Raw genomic sequence first — 16,379 nt, forward strand, 5'->3', positions numbered from 1 at the left:
ATTTCTGCTGATTGGTTTAGAACAGATAGCAGTCAAATTCCAGCAAGTATTTGGTGTGCCAAGTGATATTGAAATGGAAATAATTGATTTGCAAAATGACATCGAGCTTAAAGCAAGATCAAGGGACAGTGACTCACCACATGTGCACTAAAAGTCAGTGCCTACTTTGGGTCAACTTATCTGTATGAAATTGCATTTTCACAGATGAAAATTATTAAATCTAAGTACAGGAGCTGTCTTACTGACAGACACCTCACAGATTGTCTCAGATGGCTGCCTGTAGTTATGAGCCAAATTTCAGGGAACTAGCAGAAAGTATTCAGCCCCAGTCATCACACTGAGTGCAACAGTCAATTTTTTGTGTTGAACTAAAATTAAATAATGAAACTTAGAATTAAAGCTGTTGTAATGTGAGCATATAAAGATAAGTTAATAACCAATTAGGATAATGGTAATATAGCAATACTCCCGCTACGGAAAACTGTTTGTAAACAGAGGTTGTTTCTGGGGTTGCGGGGTTTTACTTCCAGTCTTTTCCGTGCATGTGTGTATAAGCCCCTCCGCCGCATTGGTTTTGCCGTCCCAGATAAAGTTGTTCCTTTGGACATGAAGTTGTCAAGTGGTCCTTTTTCAAAGTAGAAGTTACTACATATGACTCACATATGTGCTCTAGGGGTAAAATTTGCTTTTGCATCAAAAGGTTTAACAGGTACAACGTACTTGTGTATTTATTTTTCTTCTTTTTTTTTCGGGATCTACTGGAAAAGTCTCAAAGATCGACCGATTGGCGACCACTAATTTAGAGGATGGTGCAAGTGTGGAAAGAGCTGCCAGTGGAAGCGATGGATGCAGGTCCGACTGCAACACAAGAGAAGATTTGGTAAGAACATGGAATGGAGGGGTACGGTCCAGGAGCTGGTCGATAGGCCTACGTACAGCAACTGTTCAGCATGGACTCGATGGACCAAAGGGCCTGTTTCTGCATTGTAGTGCTCTCTGACAGAAACAGTACCACACTGGACAGGTCATTTGACCCACGATATTATGCCCATTTTGATGCTAAGTTTTACTTAACATCTTCCTCCTGTGTACCATCCCTCCATTCCTCTTGTATTTCTGTGTCCACTTAAAAGTCTCAAACTCCACCAAACTGTCTGATTCCATCACTACCCCTAATTCCAGATGCCTAACGCTCGGCATAAAAAAAACGTGCTCCTCACATCAGCTTTAAACGTTCCCCTTCTAACCTTAAAAACATGTCCTCAAGTGTTTAACATTTCGATGCTGGGGAATGGATTCTGACCGTCTACGTTAATGATGCCTCTCATCATTTAAAAAAATCTCCATCAGGTCTCCCCCTCAGTCCCCAAGACTCAAGGGAGAACAACCCAAGCTTGTCCAACCTCTCCTTATAGATCACAGCATCTAATCCAGGTAGCATCCTGGTGAATCACTTCTGCACTCTCTCCAAAGCCTTGACATCTTTCCTGTTAATGACTGGATAGGTTTTGCAGTATGACTTGGATTGGGGCCTGAACACTGAAGGGTAGCTGACAACTTGGGAGCTGGGAAAAGTGAAGATATGCATAGTTTAATTAGTAACGACCAGAGGGCAATGGACCTCCATGAGGACTCCACTCGGGACTTGCATGGCCGGCAGTAGTGAAAATCTAGAGCAAGCTACTGGCATGATGAAGAAAGCCCTGAATAGCATTGGACAGACAGAGATGGAGGACCTTCACTGCTGTCCTAAACGCCAACGGCATAACAGGCAGGAAGTAACTAAGTTGGTGCAACAGAGAGGGTTGACCCAAGTTCAAGGAATCGGGATGTGTTAGCAATTTGTCGAGATGAGAACGCGATCAGTGGGAGTGGTGAACAGCTTAAACAGTAAATTCACAGTAGGATGGAATATCACGAAAGAAATAATGGGTGCTTTTCAGAAATCCTGGAGGACATAAAGACTGGGAAAGACAGACAAGCAATGGCAACCCAAATAGGAGACAATGCTGGATTTGGAACAGCACATTCAGAAAACAGGCTATCCAGGACCTGGTGGTGTACAACAACATAGAATTAATTCAGGATCTCACAGTGAAGATCACATTCAGTACAAAACGAGAACAAGTCTGAGGTTAGCATTCTAAACAAGGGCAACTGCAAGAGCACAAAATAGGAGGGAGCTAAAGTGGAACGACAAATTAGACTGAGGAATCAGTCATTGTAGATGTACCTTGCCTTTTTAACTGCCTGCTGGTCTTTGGTCCATCTCTGGTTAGACCACACGTAGCTCTGTGTTCAGTTCTGACAGCCTGCTTTAGAGTTCTGTGGAAGCTTTAGAGAGTGCAGAGGAGATTTACCAGGAAGCTGCTTGGATTTTTTTTAATTGTAATACAGCACTCAATAGGCCCTTCTGGCACTTTAAACCACGCTGCCCAGCAATCCCCCAATTTAATCCTAGCCTAATCATGGGACAATAGACAATGACCAATTAACCTATCAACCAGGCATGGTGCAAGAGGCAGATGCATTATGTACATTAAGAAACTCTTAGGTAGGAACATGGATTAAAGAAAATAGAGGGCTATGTGGGAGGGAAGGGTTTAGATTGATCTTGGAATAGGTTAAAAAGTTATCATAATAACATGGTACTGTATATACAATAGCCATTTATTAATGATTCATACACTAGAACACCGAGATCCTCTGAACTTCACTCATTTGCAGTCTCTCTCTATTCTGATGATTTAGATGATGTGTAACATCAATACTAACTAATTACTTATGGCATGGAAGAAGCCCATTTGGCACAGAGTCTATGACACCTTGTAGATCTTTGCTATCAGAAGTAACAAGCCTGGGTCTTGTCCTTGATTCAGATTTAAATTTTAAATCCTACATGAAGAAAGCAACCAGAGCACCATTTCTAAGAAATATTGCAAAGGTACATTTGTTTCTGTCCCATAATAATGCTGAAAAACTAACTGATGTCTTTATATTGAATCGACTAGATTACAACAATGCACTTTTTACTGGCCTTCCAAAGCAAAATATTGACAAACTTCAACTCATTCAGAACGCTGGTGCCAGACCTTTAATAAAAACTCGGATGTGGGAATATATCGCTCCTGCGTTAACTACTCTGCATTGGCCTTCTGTATATTTTACAATTGATCTTAAAGTTCTCTTACTGGTTTTTAAAGTTCTTAATGGTCTGGGACCTGAATACATCACAGAATTGCTTTCACTTTACAATCCTGCTGGAGCTCCCAGATCGTCTTCTGCTGATCTCCTAAATTTAAACAATCTCTCCCAAAAAATAATTGGCAAGTCAGCTTTTTTGAACTATGTTCCTAAACTGTGGAATTCAATACCTAAAACTATAAAGGACGCAGACTCAGTGACACTTTTAAATGCCAGCTCAAAGCTCATTTAATTAACCTTGCTTTTAACTAACATTTTTTTTGTCTTTTATTTTCATGTTTATTTTTATTTTATTTTCACATACGTACTTTTATCCCCATTGTAAAACACTTTGAACTACATCACCTGTTTGAAAATTGCTCTATGGAAAAAATTATTATCAGTCTCTGTTGATGCAAACTTCTATAGATGTACTGTATCCTGACTGGTTTCATTACAGTCTAGTACGACAATTCCAATGTGCAGGAACATAAGAAACTGCAGAGAGGAGTGGACTTGGCCCAAAACATCATAGGCACATCCATCCCCACCATCGACAGTACTTATAATAGGCATGGCTTCAAGAAGACAAGGTACAGAAGTATGAAGACCTGCACCACTGGGTTCAAGAACAGCTAATTCCCTTCAACCATTCAGTTCTTGAACCGTGGCACATCCCTAATCACTACTATTTAGCAATACTAGGACCACTTTGACCACTCTGTTTGTTCTGTATTCTCTTTTGTAAACATTTACGTTCAAATCATGCTTTCATTGTGAATGCCGCTTATCGGATGCTGTGTGTCTGTGATACTGCTGCAAGTAAGTTTTTCAATGCACCTGTGCACACGTGGACTTCTGTGTAGGACAATAAACTCGACTTCAGCTTTGAATCCTGGTTATTGACACAGGAAAGGTAAGAGGCGGATGGATAAAAGGGTTAAGAAGCTGGCAGGAGATTCAGAAAAAATATTATGTACTGCTCCCATCACTTTGCCAGCGACACGCACATTGGGTAATTGAATATTCTTTGAACGGCAATACTGAGAAAAGTAAAGAATGATCCAGGTTATCTGTACCGTTCTGAGGACAATGTAGAATCAGATTGCCTTCGGTGTCCTGGGCTAGAGTTACTGAGCTGATCGTTTCCAAGGTAACTGTGTTAGATTCACCTTCAATTGTGTTCATACTCAATCTGAAACAAACAGAAATAACATAAGATTACAAATAATACAAGATTTTGAATAAGAGAATAAGTAAACATTGGCAGCTAAAGAAAATTGTTGGCCTGATGAAACACTGACCATGTAAGAGGATTTTCTTGGGAAATTCAACTGATACAGAGAACAGTAGCTGTATGGATGCCAGCGGAAGTGATGGTGGTTCAAAGTTCAAAGTAAATTTACTATCAAAGTATGCACTGTATGTGATTTTCTTAATTGGTAGGTTCAATTACATTTGAAAGACATTTAGATAGGTACATGGATAGAAAAGATTTATATAAGCTAACCTAAGAGAAATGGCACTAGTTCAAGAAGATAACTTGGCCAGCTTCGGCAAGTTGGGCTGAACAGCCTGCTTCTGTACTCCAGAACTCTATGCCACTGCTGCTACAACAATAAACAGTCAGTCGCCAGGATTCAGGACTAGTTTCTCTTTTTTATTTGAGAAAGGCCTTGATTTAATGCCACTGAGCACTTGTGAGAAGATACATCCATCTATGGACTCTGTCTACACATCTCACTGCCTCAGTAAAGCAGCCAGCATAATCAAAACCCCCGCCATCCCGGACATTCTCTCTTCTCTCCTGTCCTGTCAAGCAGACGATACAAAAGCCTGAAAGCACGTAATAACACCTGGCTCAGAGACAGCTTCTACCCCACTATTATAAAAATACTGAACGGTTCCCTAGTACGATAAGATGGACTTTTGGCCTCACAATCTACCTTGTTATGATCTTGTGCTTTATTGTCTGCCTGCAATGCACTCTCTCTGTAATTGGACCATAAAACATAGGATCAGAATTGGGCCATTCAGCCCATCATTTCTGTTCCGCCATTTGATTATGGCTGATTTATTTGTAAATTGTAGTAAGACTATTGAACGGTTTCCTAGTCCAACATACACTCTTGACCTCAGTCCACCTCATTATGGTCTTGTACCTTACTGTCTGCCTGCACTGCACTTCCTCTGTAACTGTAACACTTTATTCTGCATTCTTTTGTTGTTTTCCCTTGTACTACCTCAATGCACTGTTGTGATGAAATGATCTGTATGGATGGTGGGCAAAATGGAGTATTTTCACTATACCTTGGTACATGTGACAATAATAGACCAATATACCATGGGCGTTCGGAGCAGTACTGAATCTTCTCAGCACCAGTGCATTACTACAGAGTTCCTCAGTTCCTAGGCCTAACCATGGACTGAAGGGCCTGTGCTGTGGGGTACTGATCTACAGATGCTTCCCTCCACGATGCAGTCAGGAAGGGAATGCCTACTGATGATAACAATGATCCATTTCATTTGCAATCCCTCAGATAACCAAGCGGCCCATGTTGCAAGACCAAGATAAAGCTGAGAAGTGACAGGTCACATTAACACTTATCGAATGCTAAGCAACTTCCTTCTCTGAAAGAACAGTAGAGCCACGTTGATATTCAATGAGTACCATTAACATCCTGGTGATACCACTCACCAGGAATTTAACTGGATTAATAAAATGAAACAAGAACAGCTGAATCTGCAGGCAATGTAGCCTGAGGCTTAGTTCCAAACACTCCAATCCTTTATAAAAGTTGGGAATAGGATGGAATACTCTCCGCTGGATAAATACAACACACTACAGAAACTTGCACCATTCTCTACTACCTGAAAATTCACAACTGCGTGGCCAGAATCTGCTCTAACACCATCAACAAGTTTGCAGATGATACCACCGCAGTGGGTCATACCTCAAATAATCATGAGTTGGAGCTCAGGAAGGAGACAGAGAGCTTAGTGACATGTATCATGACAAAACCTTTCCCTCAATGTCAACAAAAGAGCTGGTCATTGACTTTAGGATCTGCACATGCTCCTGTCTACATCAATGGTGTTGAAGTTGAGAATTTCAAGTTCCTAGGTGTGAACACATCAATAGTCTGTCCTCCTCCAACCACGATGAGATCACGGCCAAGAAATAAGAAACAGAATTAGGCCATTTGGCCCATCGAGTCTGCTCTGCCATTTTGTCATGGCTGATCCAGTTCCCTCTCAGCCCCAATCTCCTGCCTTCTCCCCGTATCCCTTCATACCCTGACTAATCAAGAATCCATCGACCTCTTCCTTAAATATACCCAATGACTTGGCCTCGACAGCCACCTGCGGTAACAATTTCTACAGATTCACCACTCTCTGACTAAGAAAAAAAAACCTCCTCACCCCTGTTCTAAAAGGATGCCCCTCTACTTCTGAGGCTGTGTCCTCTGGTCTTAGACTGACCCCCCCCCCCACCATAGGAAACATCCTCTCCACTCTGTTGAGGTCTTTCAACATTCGATAGATTTCAATGAGATCCCCCACTCATTCTTCTGAATTTCAGTGACTACACGCCCAGAGCCAACAAACACTTCTCATATGATAACGCCTTTCAATTCTGGAATAATTTTTGTGAACCTCCTTTGAACCCTCTCCAATGTCAGCATATCCTGTCTTAGATAAGAGGCCCAAAATTGTTCACAATACTCCAAGTGAGGCCTCACTAGTACTTTATAAAGTCTCAACATTACAACCTTTCTTTTATATTCTAGTCCTCTTGAAATGAATGCTAACATCGCATCTGCCTTCCTCATCACTGACTCATTCTGCAAATTAACCTTTAGGGAATCCTACACAAGGACTCCCAAGATTCTTCGTACCTCAGATTATTGAATGTTCTCCCTTTTCAGAAAATAGCCTATGCATTTATTTCTTCTACCAAAGTGCATGACCATACACTTCCCAATACTTGTATTCCACCTGCCACTTCTTTGCCCATTCCCCTAATCTAAGTCCTTCTGCAGCCTCTTTGCTTCCTCAACACTTCCTGTCCCTCCCCCTATCTTCGTATTATCCACAAACTTGGCCACAAAGCCATCAATTCCATCATCTAAATCACTGACATATAATGTGAAAAGCAGTCTGAATATAGAAGCCTCTGGAAAGTCACTAGTCACTGGCAGCCAACCAGAAAAGACTCCTATTCCCACCCTTTGCCTCCTGCCAATGCTTTATTCATGCTAGTATCTTTCCTGTAATATCATGGGCTCTTAATTTGTTAAGCACCTTGTCAAAGGCCATCTAAAAATCCACGTACACAACATAAACTCTTTCTCTTTTGTCTATCCTGCTTGTTATTTCTTCAAAGAATTCCAACAGCTTTGTCAGGCAAGATTTTCCCTTAAGGAAACCTTGCTGACTTTGGCCTATTTAATCTTGTGCCTCCAAGTACCCCGAAACCACACCCTTAACAATCGACTCCAACAACTTTCCAACCACTGAGGTCAGACTAACTGTCTTATCATTTCCTTTCTTCTGCCTCTCTCCCTTCCTGAAGAGTGGAATGACATTTGCAATTTTCCAGTCCTCTAGAACCATGCCAGAATCTATTGATTCTTGAAAGATCATAACTAATGCCTCCACAATCTCTTCAGCTAATTTGGCGTGTAGTTTATCAGTCCAAGTGATTTGTCTATCTTCAGACTTTTCAGTTTCCCAAAAACCTTCTCCCTATTAATGGCAACTTCACACACTGACACTCTCGAACTTCCGGCATACTGCTAGTGTCTTCCGCAGTGATGACTGATGCAAAATACTTATTCAGTTCGTTCGCCATATCCTTGTCCCCTCCATTACTACCTCTCCAGCATAGTTTTACCAACGGTCTGATATCTACTCTCAACTCTCCTTTACTCTTCGTATATCTGAAGAAACTTTTGGTATCCTCTTTAATATTATTGGCTAGCTTACCTTCGTATTTCGTCTATTCCCTCTATATGACCTTTTAGTTACTTCCTGTTGGTTTTTAAAAGCTCCAACTCCTCTACCTTCCCACTAATTTTTGCTCTATTATACGCCCTCTCCTTGGCTTTTATGTTGGCTTGGACTTTTCTTGTCAGCCACAGTTGTATCATTTTGCCATTAGGATACTACTTCTTCTTTGGGATATATCTATCTTCTGTCTTCCATCATCCCTGCTAGCGTCTCCTTCTAATCAACTTTGGCCAGCTCCTCTCTCATGCCTCTGTAATTCCTTTTACTCTACTGTAATACTGACTTTATCCTCGCCCTCTCAAATTGCAGAATAAACTCTACCATATTATGATCACTTACCCTTAAGAGTACTTTTCCCTGAAGTTCTCTAATCAATTCCGGTTCATTGCACAACACCCAATCCAGAATAGCTGATCCCCTAGTGAACTCAACAATGAGCTGCTCTAAAATGCCATCTTGTAGGCATTCTACAAATTCCCCCTTTTGGGATCCACCGCCAATCTGATTTTCCCAATCTACCTGCATATTGAAATCCCCATTGCCCTCTTGACCTGCATTTTCAATCTCCTGTTGTAATTTGTAGCCCACACCTTTGCAACTGTTCAGAGGCCTGTATATAACACCCTTCAGAGTCTTTTTTATCTTTGCAGTTTCCTAACTCTACCCACAAGGATTCTACATCTACCGATCCTACGTCCCCTCTTTCAAAGGACAGGATTTCATCTTTTATCAACACCATCCCCTTGCCTACGCAAGGGGACTGATAGGAAATGATAAAGTAGTGGTAGTTGCGGATGTGGTGTGGTGGGTTAGTGGGTAGTGGGTGGGCAGCAGCCTTACTGCTTGGGGAAAGGAACTGTCTTTGACTGGTGGACTCAACAATGACTTATTGTGATAGAATAACTACAGATCTCCCCACCCCCCTTCTACAAGACTCACCACTCTGGTGTGTAAATACAAAGTTGTTCTTTCACCATCACAGGGCTAATGTCATCAACACAATACAGCATTGACGCTGTAATAACCTTAACAACATGAACTGCAGTAGGTTACGACACCATCAATTAATAACAACTTTTAAGACAATAAACATTTTTTAAAATGACATTAAGTGCATGTACAGGATTGTTTAAAGGGAGATGGGCCAAATGGGTCTGGTTTGGTGGCCATCTTGTTTAGCATTCAGTTATAATCATAAAACACTACAGCACAGAAGCAGACCATTCGCCCCATCTAGTCCATGGCATTATTCTGCCTAGTCCCATCGACCTACACCCCTCCCATCCATGTACTTATCGAAATTTCTCTCAGATGTAGAAACGAACCTGCACTCACAACTGGGTGAAGGGATTCCTCCACGTGATCCCCTTTCATCTTTCATCCTTAACCCATGTCCTCCAGTTCTATTCTTACCCAAACTCACGGTAAAAAGCCTTCACTTTATCCATATCCCTCATAATTTTGTAGACCTCTATGAAATCTCCTCCTCATTCTCCTACACTCTAGGGAATACTCAACCTATTTAACCTTTTCCTGTAACTCGGGTCCTCAAGTCCTGACAACATTCTTGTAAATTTTCTCACAACTCATCTAATTTTATTGATATTTTTCCTGTAGATAGGTGACCAGAACTGGACACAACACTGCAAATTCAGCCTCACCAACATAGTGTACAACTGAGTTACTGGGCCAAAGGCCTGCATTCAATGCTGTATTACTTTGACTCCAATTCAAGGGCATTTCAATTTAAGGATGAACATAAATGGTGCTTCCATCTCCAATAATGGCCTGCAAATTTTCAACCTCTCACTGCTACGTTTGGAAGTTCCCACCTGCTGCAAAACAGCAACAATTATACCAGTGTCCAAGGAGAGTAGTGTGAGCTATCTTAATGACTATCATCCAGTAGCTCTCACATCTACAGCGACAAAATGCTTGAAGAGGTTAGTCATGGCTAGAATCAACTCCTGCCTCATCAGCAAGGACCTGGACTGACTGCAATTTGCCTATCACCACAATAGGTCCACAGCAGATGCAATCTCAGTGGCTCTTTACGTGGCCCGAGATCACCTGCACCTGCACAACACAAACACCTAGATCTGGATGCTGTTTATTGACTATAGTTCAGCTTTTAACACCATCATTCTCACCATTCTGATTGATAAGCTACAGAACCTCGACCTCTGTACCTCCCTCTGCAACTTGATCCTCGATTTCCTAACCGGAAGACCACAATCTGTGCTGATTAGTTATTGTATCTTCTCCTCGCTGATTATCAATTCCGGTGCACCTCAGGGGTGTATGCTTAGCCCACAGTTTGACTTTCTCTGTACCCATGACTGTGTGGCTAGGTATCGCTCAAATACTGTACCATCTAAATTTGCTGATCATACAACTATTGTTGGTAGAATCTCAGATGGAGACAAACAGACGTACAGGAGCAAGATATACCAGCTACTTGAGTGGTGTCACAGCACCAACCTTGCAATCAATGTCAACATGACCAAAGGGCTGATAATGGACTTCAAGAAGGGTAAGACGAGGGAACACACTGAGTCCTCATAGCGGGATCAAAACTGAGCGAGTGAGCAATATCAAGATGTCTGAGGATCTAAGCTTGGACCCAACATATAAATGAAGCTGTAAAGAAGGCAAGACAGTGGCTAAACTTCATTAGAAGCTTGAAGATTTGGTTTGTCACCTAAAATACTCAAAATCTTCCACAGAAGTACCGAGGAGGGCATTCTGACAGGCTGCATCACTGTATGGGGGTGGGGGGGGGTGCTCCACAGGATCAAAAGAAGCTACAAAAAGTCACCTCCATCTTGGGTACTAGGCTCCACAGTATTCAAGACATCTGCAAGGAATGGTGCCTCAGAAGGTAGCATCTATTATTAAACACCCACTTCACCCAGGACATGCCTCTTCTCATTGTTACCGCCGGGGAGCAGCTACAGAAGCCTAAAGGCACACACTCAGCAATTCAGGAACACCTTCTTCCCCTCTGTCATCCAATTCCTAAATGGACATTGAACCCATGAACACTACATCACTTTTCAAAAAAATATTAATTCTGCTTTTGCACTATTTTTAATCTATTTAATATATATATATATATATATATAAAACATAGAAAACCTACAACACAATACAGGCCCTTCGGCCCACAAAGCTGTGCCGAACACATCCCTACCTTAGAAATTATCTAAGGTTATGCACAGCCCTCTACTTTTCTAAGCTCCATATACCTATCCAGGAGACTCTTAAAAGACCCTATCGTATCCACCTCCACCACCGTCGCCGGCAGCCCATTCCATGCACTCACCACTCTGTGTAAAAAAACTTACCCCTGCCATCTCCTCTATACTTAATCTTCCAAGCACCTTAATACTGTGCCCACTCGTGTTAGCCATTTCAGCCCTGGGGAAAAAGCCTCTGACTACCTACACGATCAATGCCTCTCAATATTTTATACACCTCTGTCAGGTCACCTCTCATCCTCTGCCGCTCCAAGGAGAAAAGGCCGAGTTCACTCAACCTATTCTCACAAGGTATGCTCCCCAACCCAGGCAACATCCTTGTAAATCTCCTCTGCATCCTTTCTATAGTTTCCACAACCTTCCTGTAGTGAGGTGACCAGACTGAGCACAGTTATCCAAGAGGGGCCTGACCAGGGTCCTATATAGCTGTAACATTACCTCCCGGCTCTTAAACTCAATCCCACGGATATGAAGGCAAACGCACCGTATGCCTTCGTAACCAGTCAACCTGCGCAGCAGCTTCCAGTGTTGTATAGACTTAGACTCCAAGATCCTTCTATCCTCCACACTGCCAAGAGTCTTACCATAAATACTATATTCTGCCATCACATTTGACCGACCAAAATGAACCACCTCAAACTTATCTGGGTTGAACTCCATCTGCCACTTCTCAGCCCTTCTTTGCATCCTATCAATGTCCCACTGTAACCTCTGACAGCTCTCCACACTATCCACAACACCTCCAACATTTGTGTCATCAGCAAATGTACTAACTCATCCCTCCACTTCTTTATCCAGGTCATTTATAAATATCACGAAGAGTACAGGTCCCAGAACAGATCCCTGAGGCACACCACTGGTCACCGACCTCCAGGCAGAATATGACCCGTCTACAACCACTCTTTGTCTTCTGTGAGCAAGCCAATTCTGGATCCACAAAGCAAGGTCCCCTTTCTCAATAAGCTTTGCATGGGGTACCTTAGCAAATGCCTTGCTGAAATCCACATACACTGCATCTACTGCTCTACCTTCATCAACGTGTTTAGTCACATCCTCAAAAAATTTAATCAGGCTCGTAAGATACGACCTGCCTTTGCCAAAGCCATGCTGACTATTTCTAATCATATTATGCCTCTCCAAATGTTCATAAATCCTGCCTCTCAGGATTTTTTCCATCAACTTACAAACAACTGAAGTAAGACTCACTGGTCTATAATTTCCTGGGCTATATCTACTCCCTTTCTTGAATAAGGGAACAACATCCACAATCCTCCAATCCTCCGGTACCTCTCCCATCCCCATTGATGACGCAAAGATCATTGCCAGAGGCTCAGCAATCTCCTCCCTCGCCTCCCACAGTAGCCTGGGGTACATCTCATCTGGTCCCAGAGACTTATCCAATTTGATGCTTTCCAAAAGCTCCAGCACATCCTCTTTCTTAATATCTATATGCTCAAGCTTTTTGCCAAGATCCTTTTCCGTAGTGAATACTGAAGCAAAGTATTCGCTAAGTACCTCAGCTATTTCCTCCAGTTCCACACACACTTTTCCACTGACACACTTGATTAGTTCTATTCTCTCACGTCTTATCCTCTTGCTTTTCACATACTTGTAGAATGCCTTTGGATTTTCCTTAATCCTGCTCATCAAGGCCTTCTCATGGCCCCTTCTGGCTCTCCTAATTTCATTCTTAAGCTCCTTCCTACTAGCCTTATAATCTTTTAGATCTCTATCATTACCTAGTTTTTTGAACCTTTTGTAAGCTTTTCTTTTCTTCTTGTCCAGATTTTCAGCAGCCTTTTTACACCACGGTTCCTGTACCCTACCATCCTTTCCGTCTCATTGGAATGTACCTATGCAGAAGGCCACGCAAATATCCCCTGAACATTTGCCACATTTTCTGCCATATATTTCCCAGAGAACATCTGTTCCCAATTTATGCTTCCAAGTTCCTGCCTGTTAGTCTCATATTTCCCTTTACTCCAATTAAGCATTTTCCTAACTTGTCTGTTCCTATCCCTCTCCAATGCTCTGGTAAAGGAGATAGAATTGAGATCACTATCTTCAAAATGCTTTCCCATTGAGGGACCTGACACCTGACCAGGTTCATTTCCCAACACCAGATCAAGTACAGCCTCTCCTCTTATAGGCTTATCTACATATTGTGTCAAGAAATCTTCCTGAACACACCTAATAAATTCCACCCCATCTAAACCCCTTGCTCTAGGGAGATGCCAATCAATATTTGGAAAATAAAAATCTCCCACCACGCCAACCCTGTTATTATTACACCTTTCCAGAATCTGTCTCCCTATCTGCTCCTCTGTCCCTGTTACTATTGGGTGGTCTATAAAAAACACCCAGTAGAGTTATTGACTCCTTCCTGTTTCTAACTTCCACCCACAGAGACTCAGTAGACAATCTCTCCATGACTTCCTCCTTTTCTGCAGCCATGACACTATCTCTCAGCAGCAGTGCCACACCCCCACCTCTTTTGCCTCCCTCCCTGTCCTTTCTGAAACATCTAAAGCCTGGCACACTCAGGAACCATTCCTGCCCCTGAGCCATCCATGTCTCTGTAATGGCCACAATATCATAGATCCAAGTACTGATCCACGTTCTTAGCTGATCTGCTTTGTTCATGATGCTTCTTGCATTAAAATGGACACATTTCAAACCATCGGTCTGAGCGCATCCCTTCTCTATCAACTGCCTATCCTCCCTCTCGCACTGTCTCCAAGCTTTCTCTATTTGTGAGCCCACAGTCCCTTCCTCCGTCTCTTCAGTTCAGTTCCTTCCCCCAGCAATTCTAGTTTAAACTCTCCCCAATAGCCTTAGCAAATCTCCCTGCCAGGATATTGGTCCCCCTCAGATTCAAGTGCAACCCGTCCTTTTTGTACAGGTCACACCTGCCCCAAAAGAGGTCCCAATGATCCAGAAATCTGAATCCCTGCCCCCTGCTCCAATCCCTCAGCCACACATTTATCCTCCACCTCACTCTATTCCTATACTCACTGTTGCGTGGCACAGACAATAATCCCGAGATTACTCCCTTTGAGGTCCTGCTTCTCAACTTCCTTCCTAACTCCCTGTAGTCTGTTTTCAGGACCTCCTCCCTTTTCCTACATATGTCATTGGTACCAATATGTACCACGACCTCTAGCTGTTCACCTTCCCACTTCAGGATATTGTGGACATCCCGGACCCTGGCACCTAGGAGGCAAACTACCATCTGTGTTTCTTTCCTGCGTTGACAGAATCGCCTGTCTGACCCCCTAACTATACAGTCCCCTATCACTGCTGCCTTCTTCCTTTCTCTACCCTTCTGAGCCACAGGGCCAGACACAGTGCCAGAGGTGTGGCCACTGTTGCATCCCCCGCCCCCCAAAATGCTCAAGCAGGAGTACTTATTGTTAAGAGGACGTGTGGACCAGGGAGTCGCGCGAGTCCAACTTCCAGTAATTCCCTCTCCCTCCCTTCCCCATCCCAGTTTCACTCTGCCCCCTCCTCCAGCTGCCTATCACCTCCCTCATGGTTCCGCCTCCTTCTACTACCCATTGTGCTTTCCTCTATTCCTTCTTCACCTTTCCTGCCTACCACCTCCCTGCTTCCCCTCCTTCACCCCTTTGTCTTTCCCCTTACTGGTTTTTCACCTGGAAGCTACCAGCCTTCTCCTTCCCACCCTCCCCCCACATTCTTTATAGGGCCCCTGCCCCCTCCCTCTTCAGTCCTGATGAAGGGTCTCGGCCCGAAACGTTGACTGTTCGTTTCCACGGATGCTGCCCGACCTGCTGAGTTCCTCCAGCATGTTGTGTGTATTGTTCAGGGGGACAGCCAAAGGGGTACTCTCTAGTATCTGCTTCTTGCCCTTCCCTCTCCTGACTGTTATCCACTTATCTGCCTCCCGAGGCCCCGGTGTGACTACCTGCCTATAGCTCCTTTCTATCACCTCTTTACTTTCCCTGATCAGCCGAAGGTCATCGAGCTGCAGCTCCAGTTCCTTAACACGGTCCCTAAGGGTCGGTCTCAGCGTGCACAGTTGGTCCCAGAGAGCATGTTGGTGTGCACAGTCGGTCCGAGTGTGACCGACTGACGCACCTGACACAGATGTGGCCTTCCAGGAGTCTGGGAGTCTCCCGCACTTCCCACATCTGACACCCAGTACAGAACACCGGCCTCACAGACACACTTCCTGCCTCTATTCTTCACAGATAACCTACCTGGCCTCGACCTGTTATCACCGAAGCCCCATTGAACCAAAGCCCTCCTACTCTGTCTCCCTCTACTCAGTCGCCCGCTCTATAATGCTGTTTCCTTTTAAAGTTTGCGCCAGTCTAACTCGCTGACATCCACACGCTCGTGCAGTCGTCCCTCGATCACACCACTGAAGAAAAACCTGTCTCCTTTTAGACTCTTCGCACCGGTCTACCTCACTGACATCCACACACTTGCGCAGTCGTCCCTTGATATAAATACTTAATGCAATTGATTTACTTTTATTCTCTATAGTATCATTGTACTGCTGTTGCTAAGTTAACAAAATTCACGACATATTCCGGTGATATTAAACCTGATTCTGATTCAAATCACTAAAAACACAGGTTGCATGGGGCTAATTTAATGGTGAAGGCTGTAAGTATGCATCACGTGTGAGTGATGGCCTCACTCTGGGCAGGCATAAGAAACTGTGGTTTGCACTATGTTCATTTCACTGTGAAGTGTTATATGCTCCAGTCATAAACAGGTCATGCGATGAACTTGAGATAAGAAGTCCTGTCCAGAGCGGTGAAATGCAGGAAACAGAGTTAACTCTTTCCTCAGTCACTGAGAATTGTGCAGTGGAACTTTGTCTCGGAGTCAAGACCTCCAGTGAAATGGTGATTCATCCTTCAGTGTAGCGGTTAGCATAGTGCTTTACAGCGG

General features: G+C 43.4%; 1 protein-coding gene across 4 annotated transcripts in view; it reads right to left on the reverse strand.

Annotated features, from left to right (window-relative positions):
• Nucleotides 1-16,379, reverse strand: part of dmtf1 (cyclin D binding myb-like transcription factor 1) — a 106,176-nt gene that overhangs the window by 67,170 nt on the left and 22,627 nt on the right. For all 4 annotated transcript variants that reach the window (XM_063072654.1, XM_063072655.1, XM_063072652.1 and 1 more), the window contains exon 2: nt 4,263-4,378. In XM_063072654.1, the coding sequence (XP_062928724.1) occupies nt 4,263-4,371 (109 nt within the window). In that variant the 5' untranslated portion in view covers nt 4,372-4,378. The remainder of the gene's footprint in view (nt 1-4,262; nt 4,379-16,379) is intronic.

The sequence above is a fragment of the Mobula hypostoma genome, chromosome 20, assembly GCF_963921235.1.
Source record: "Mobula hypostoma chromosome 20, sMobHyp1.1, whole genome shotgun sequence".
Classification (NCBI taxonomy): Eukaryota; Metazoa; Chordata; class Chondrichthyes; order Myliobatiformes; family Myliobatidae; genus Mobula; species Mobula hypostoma.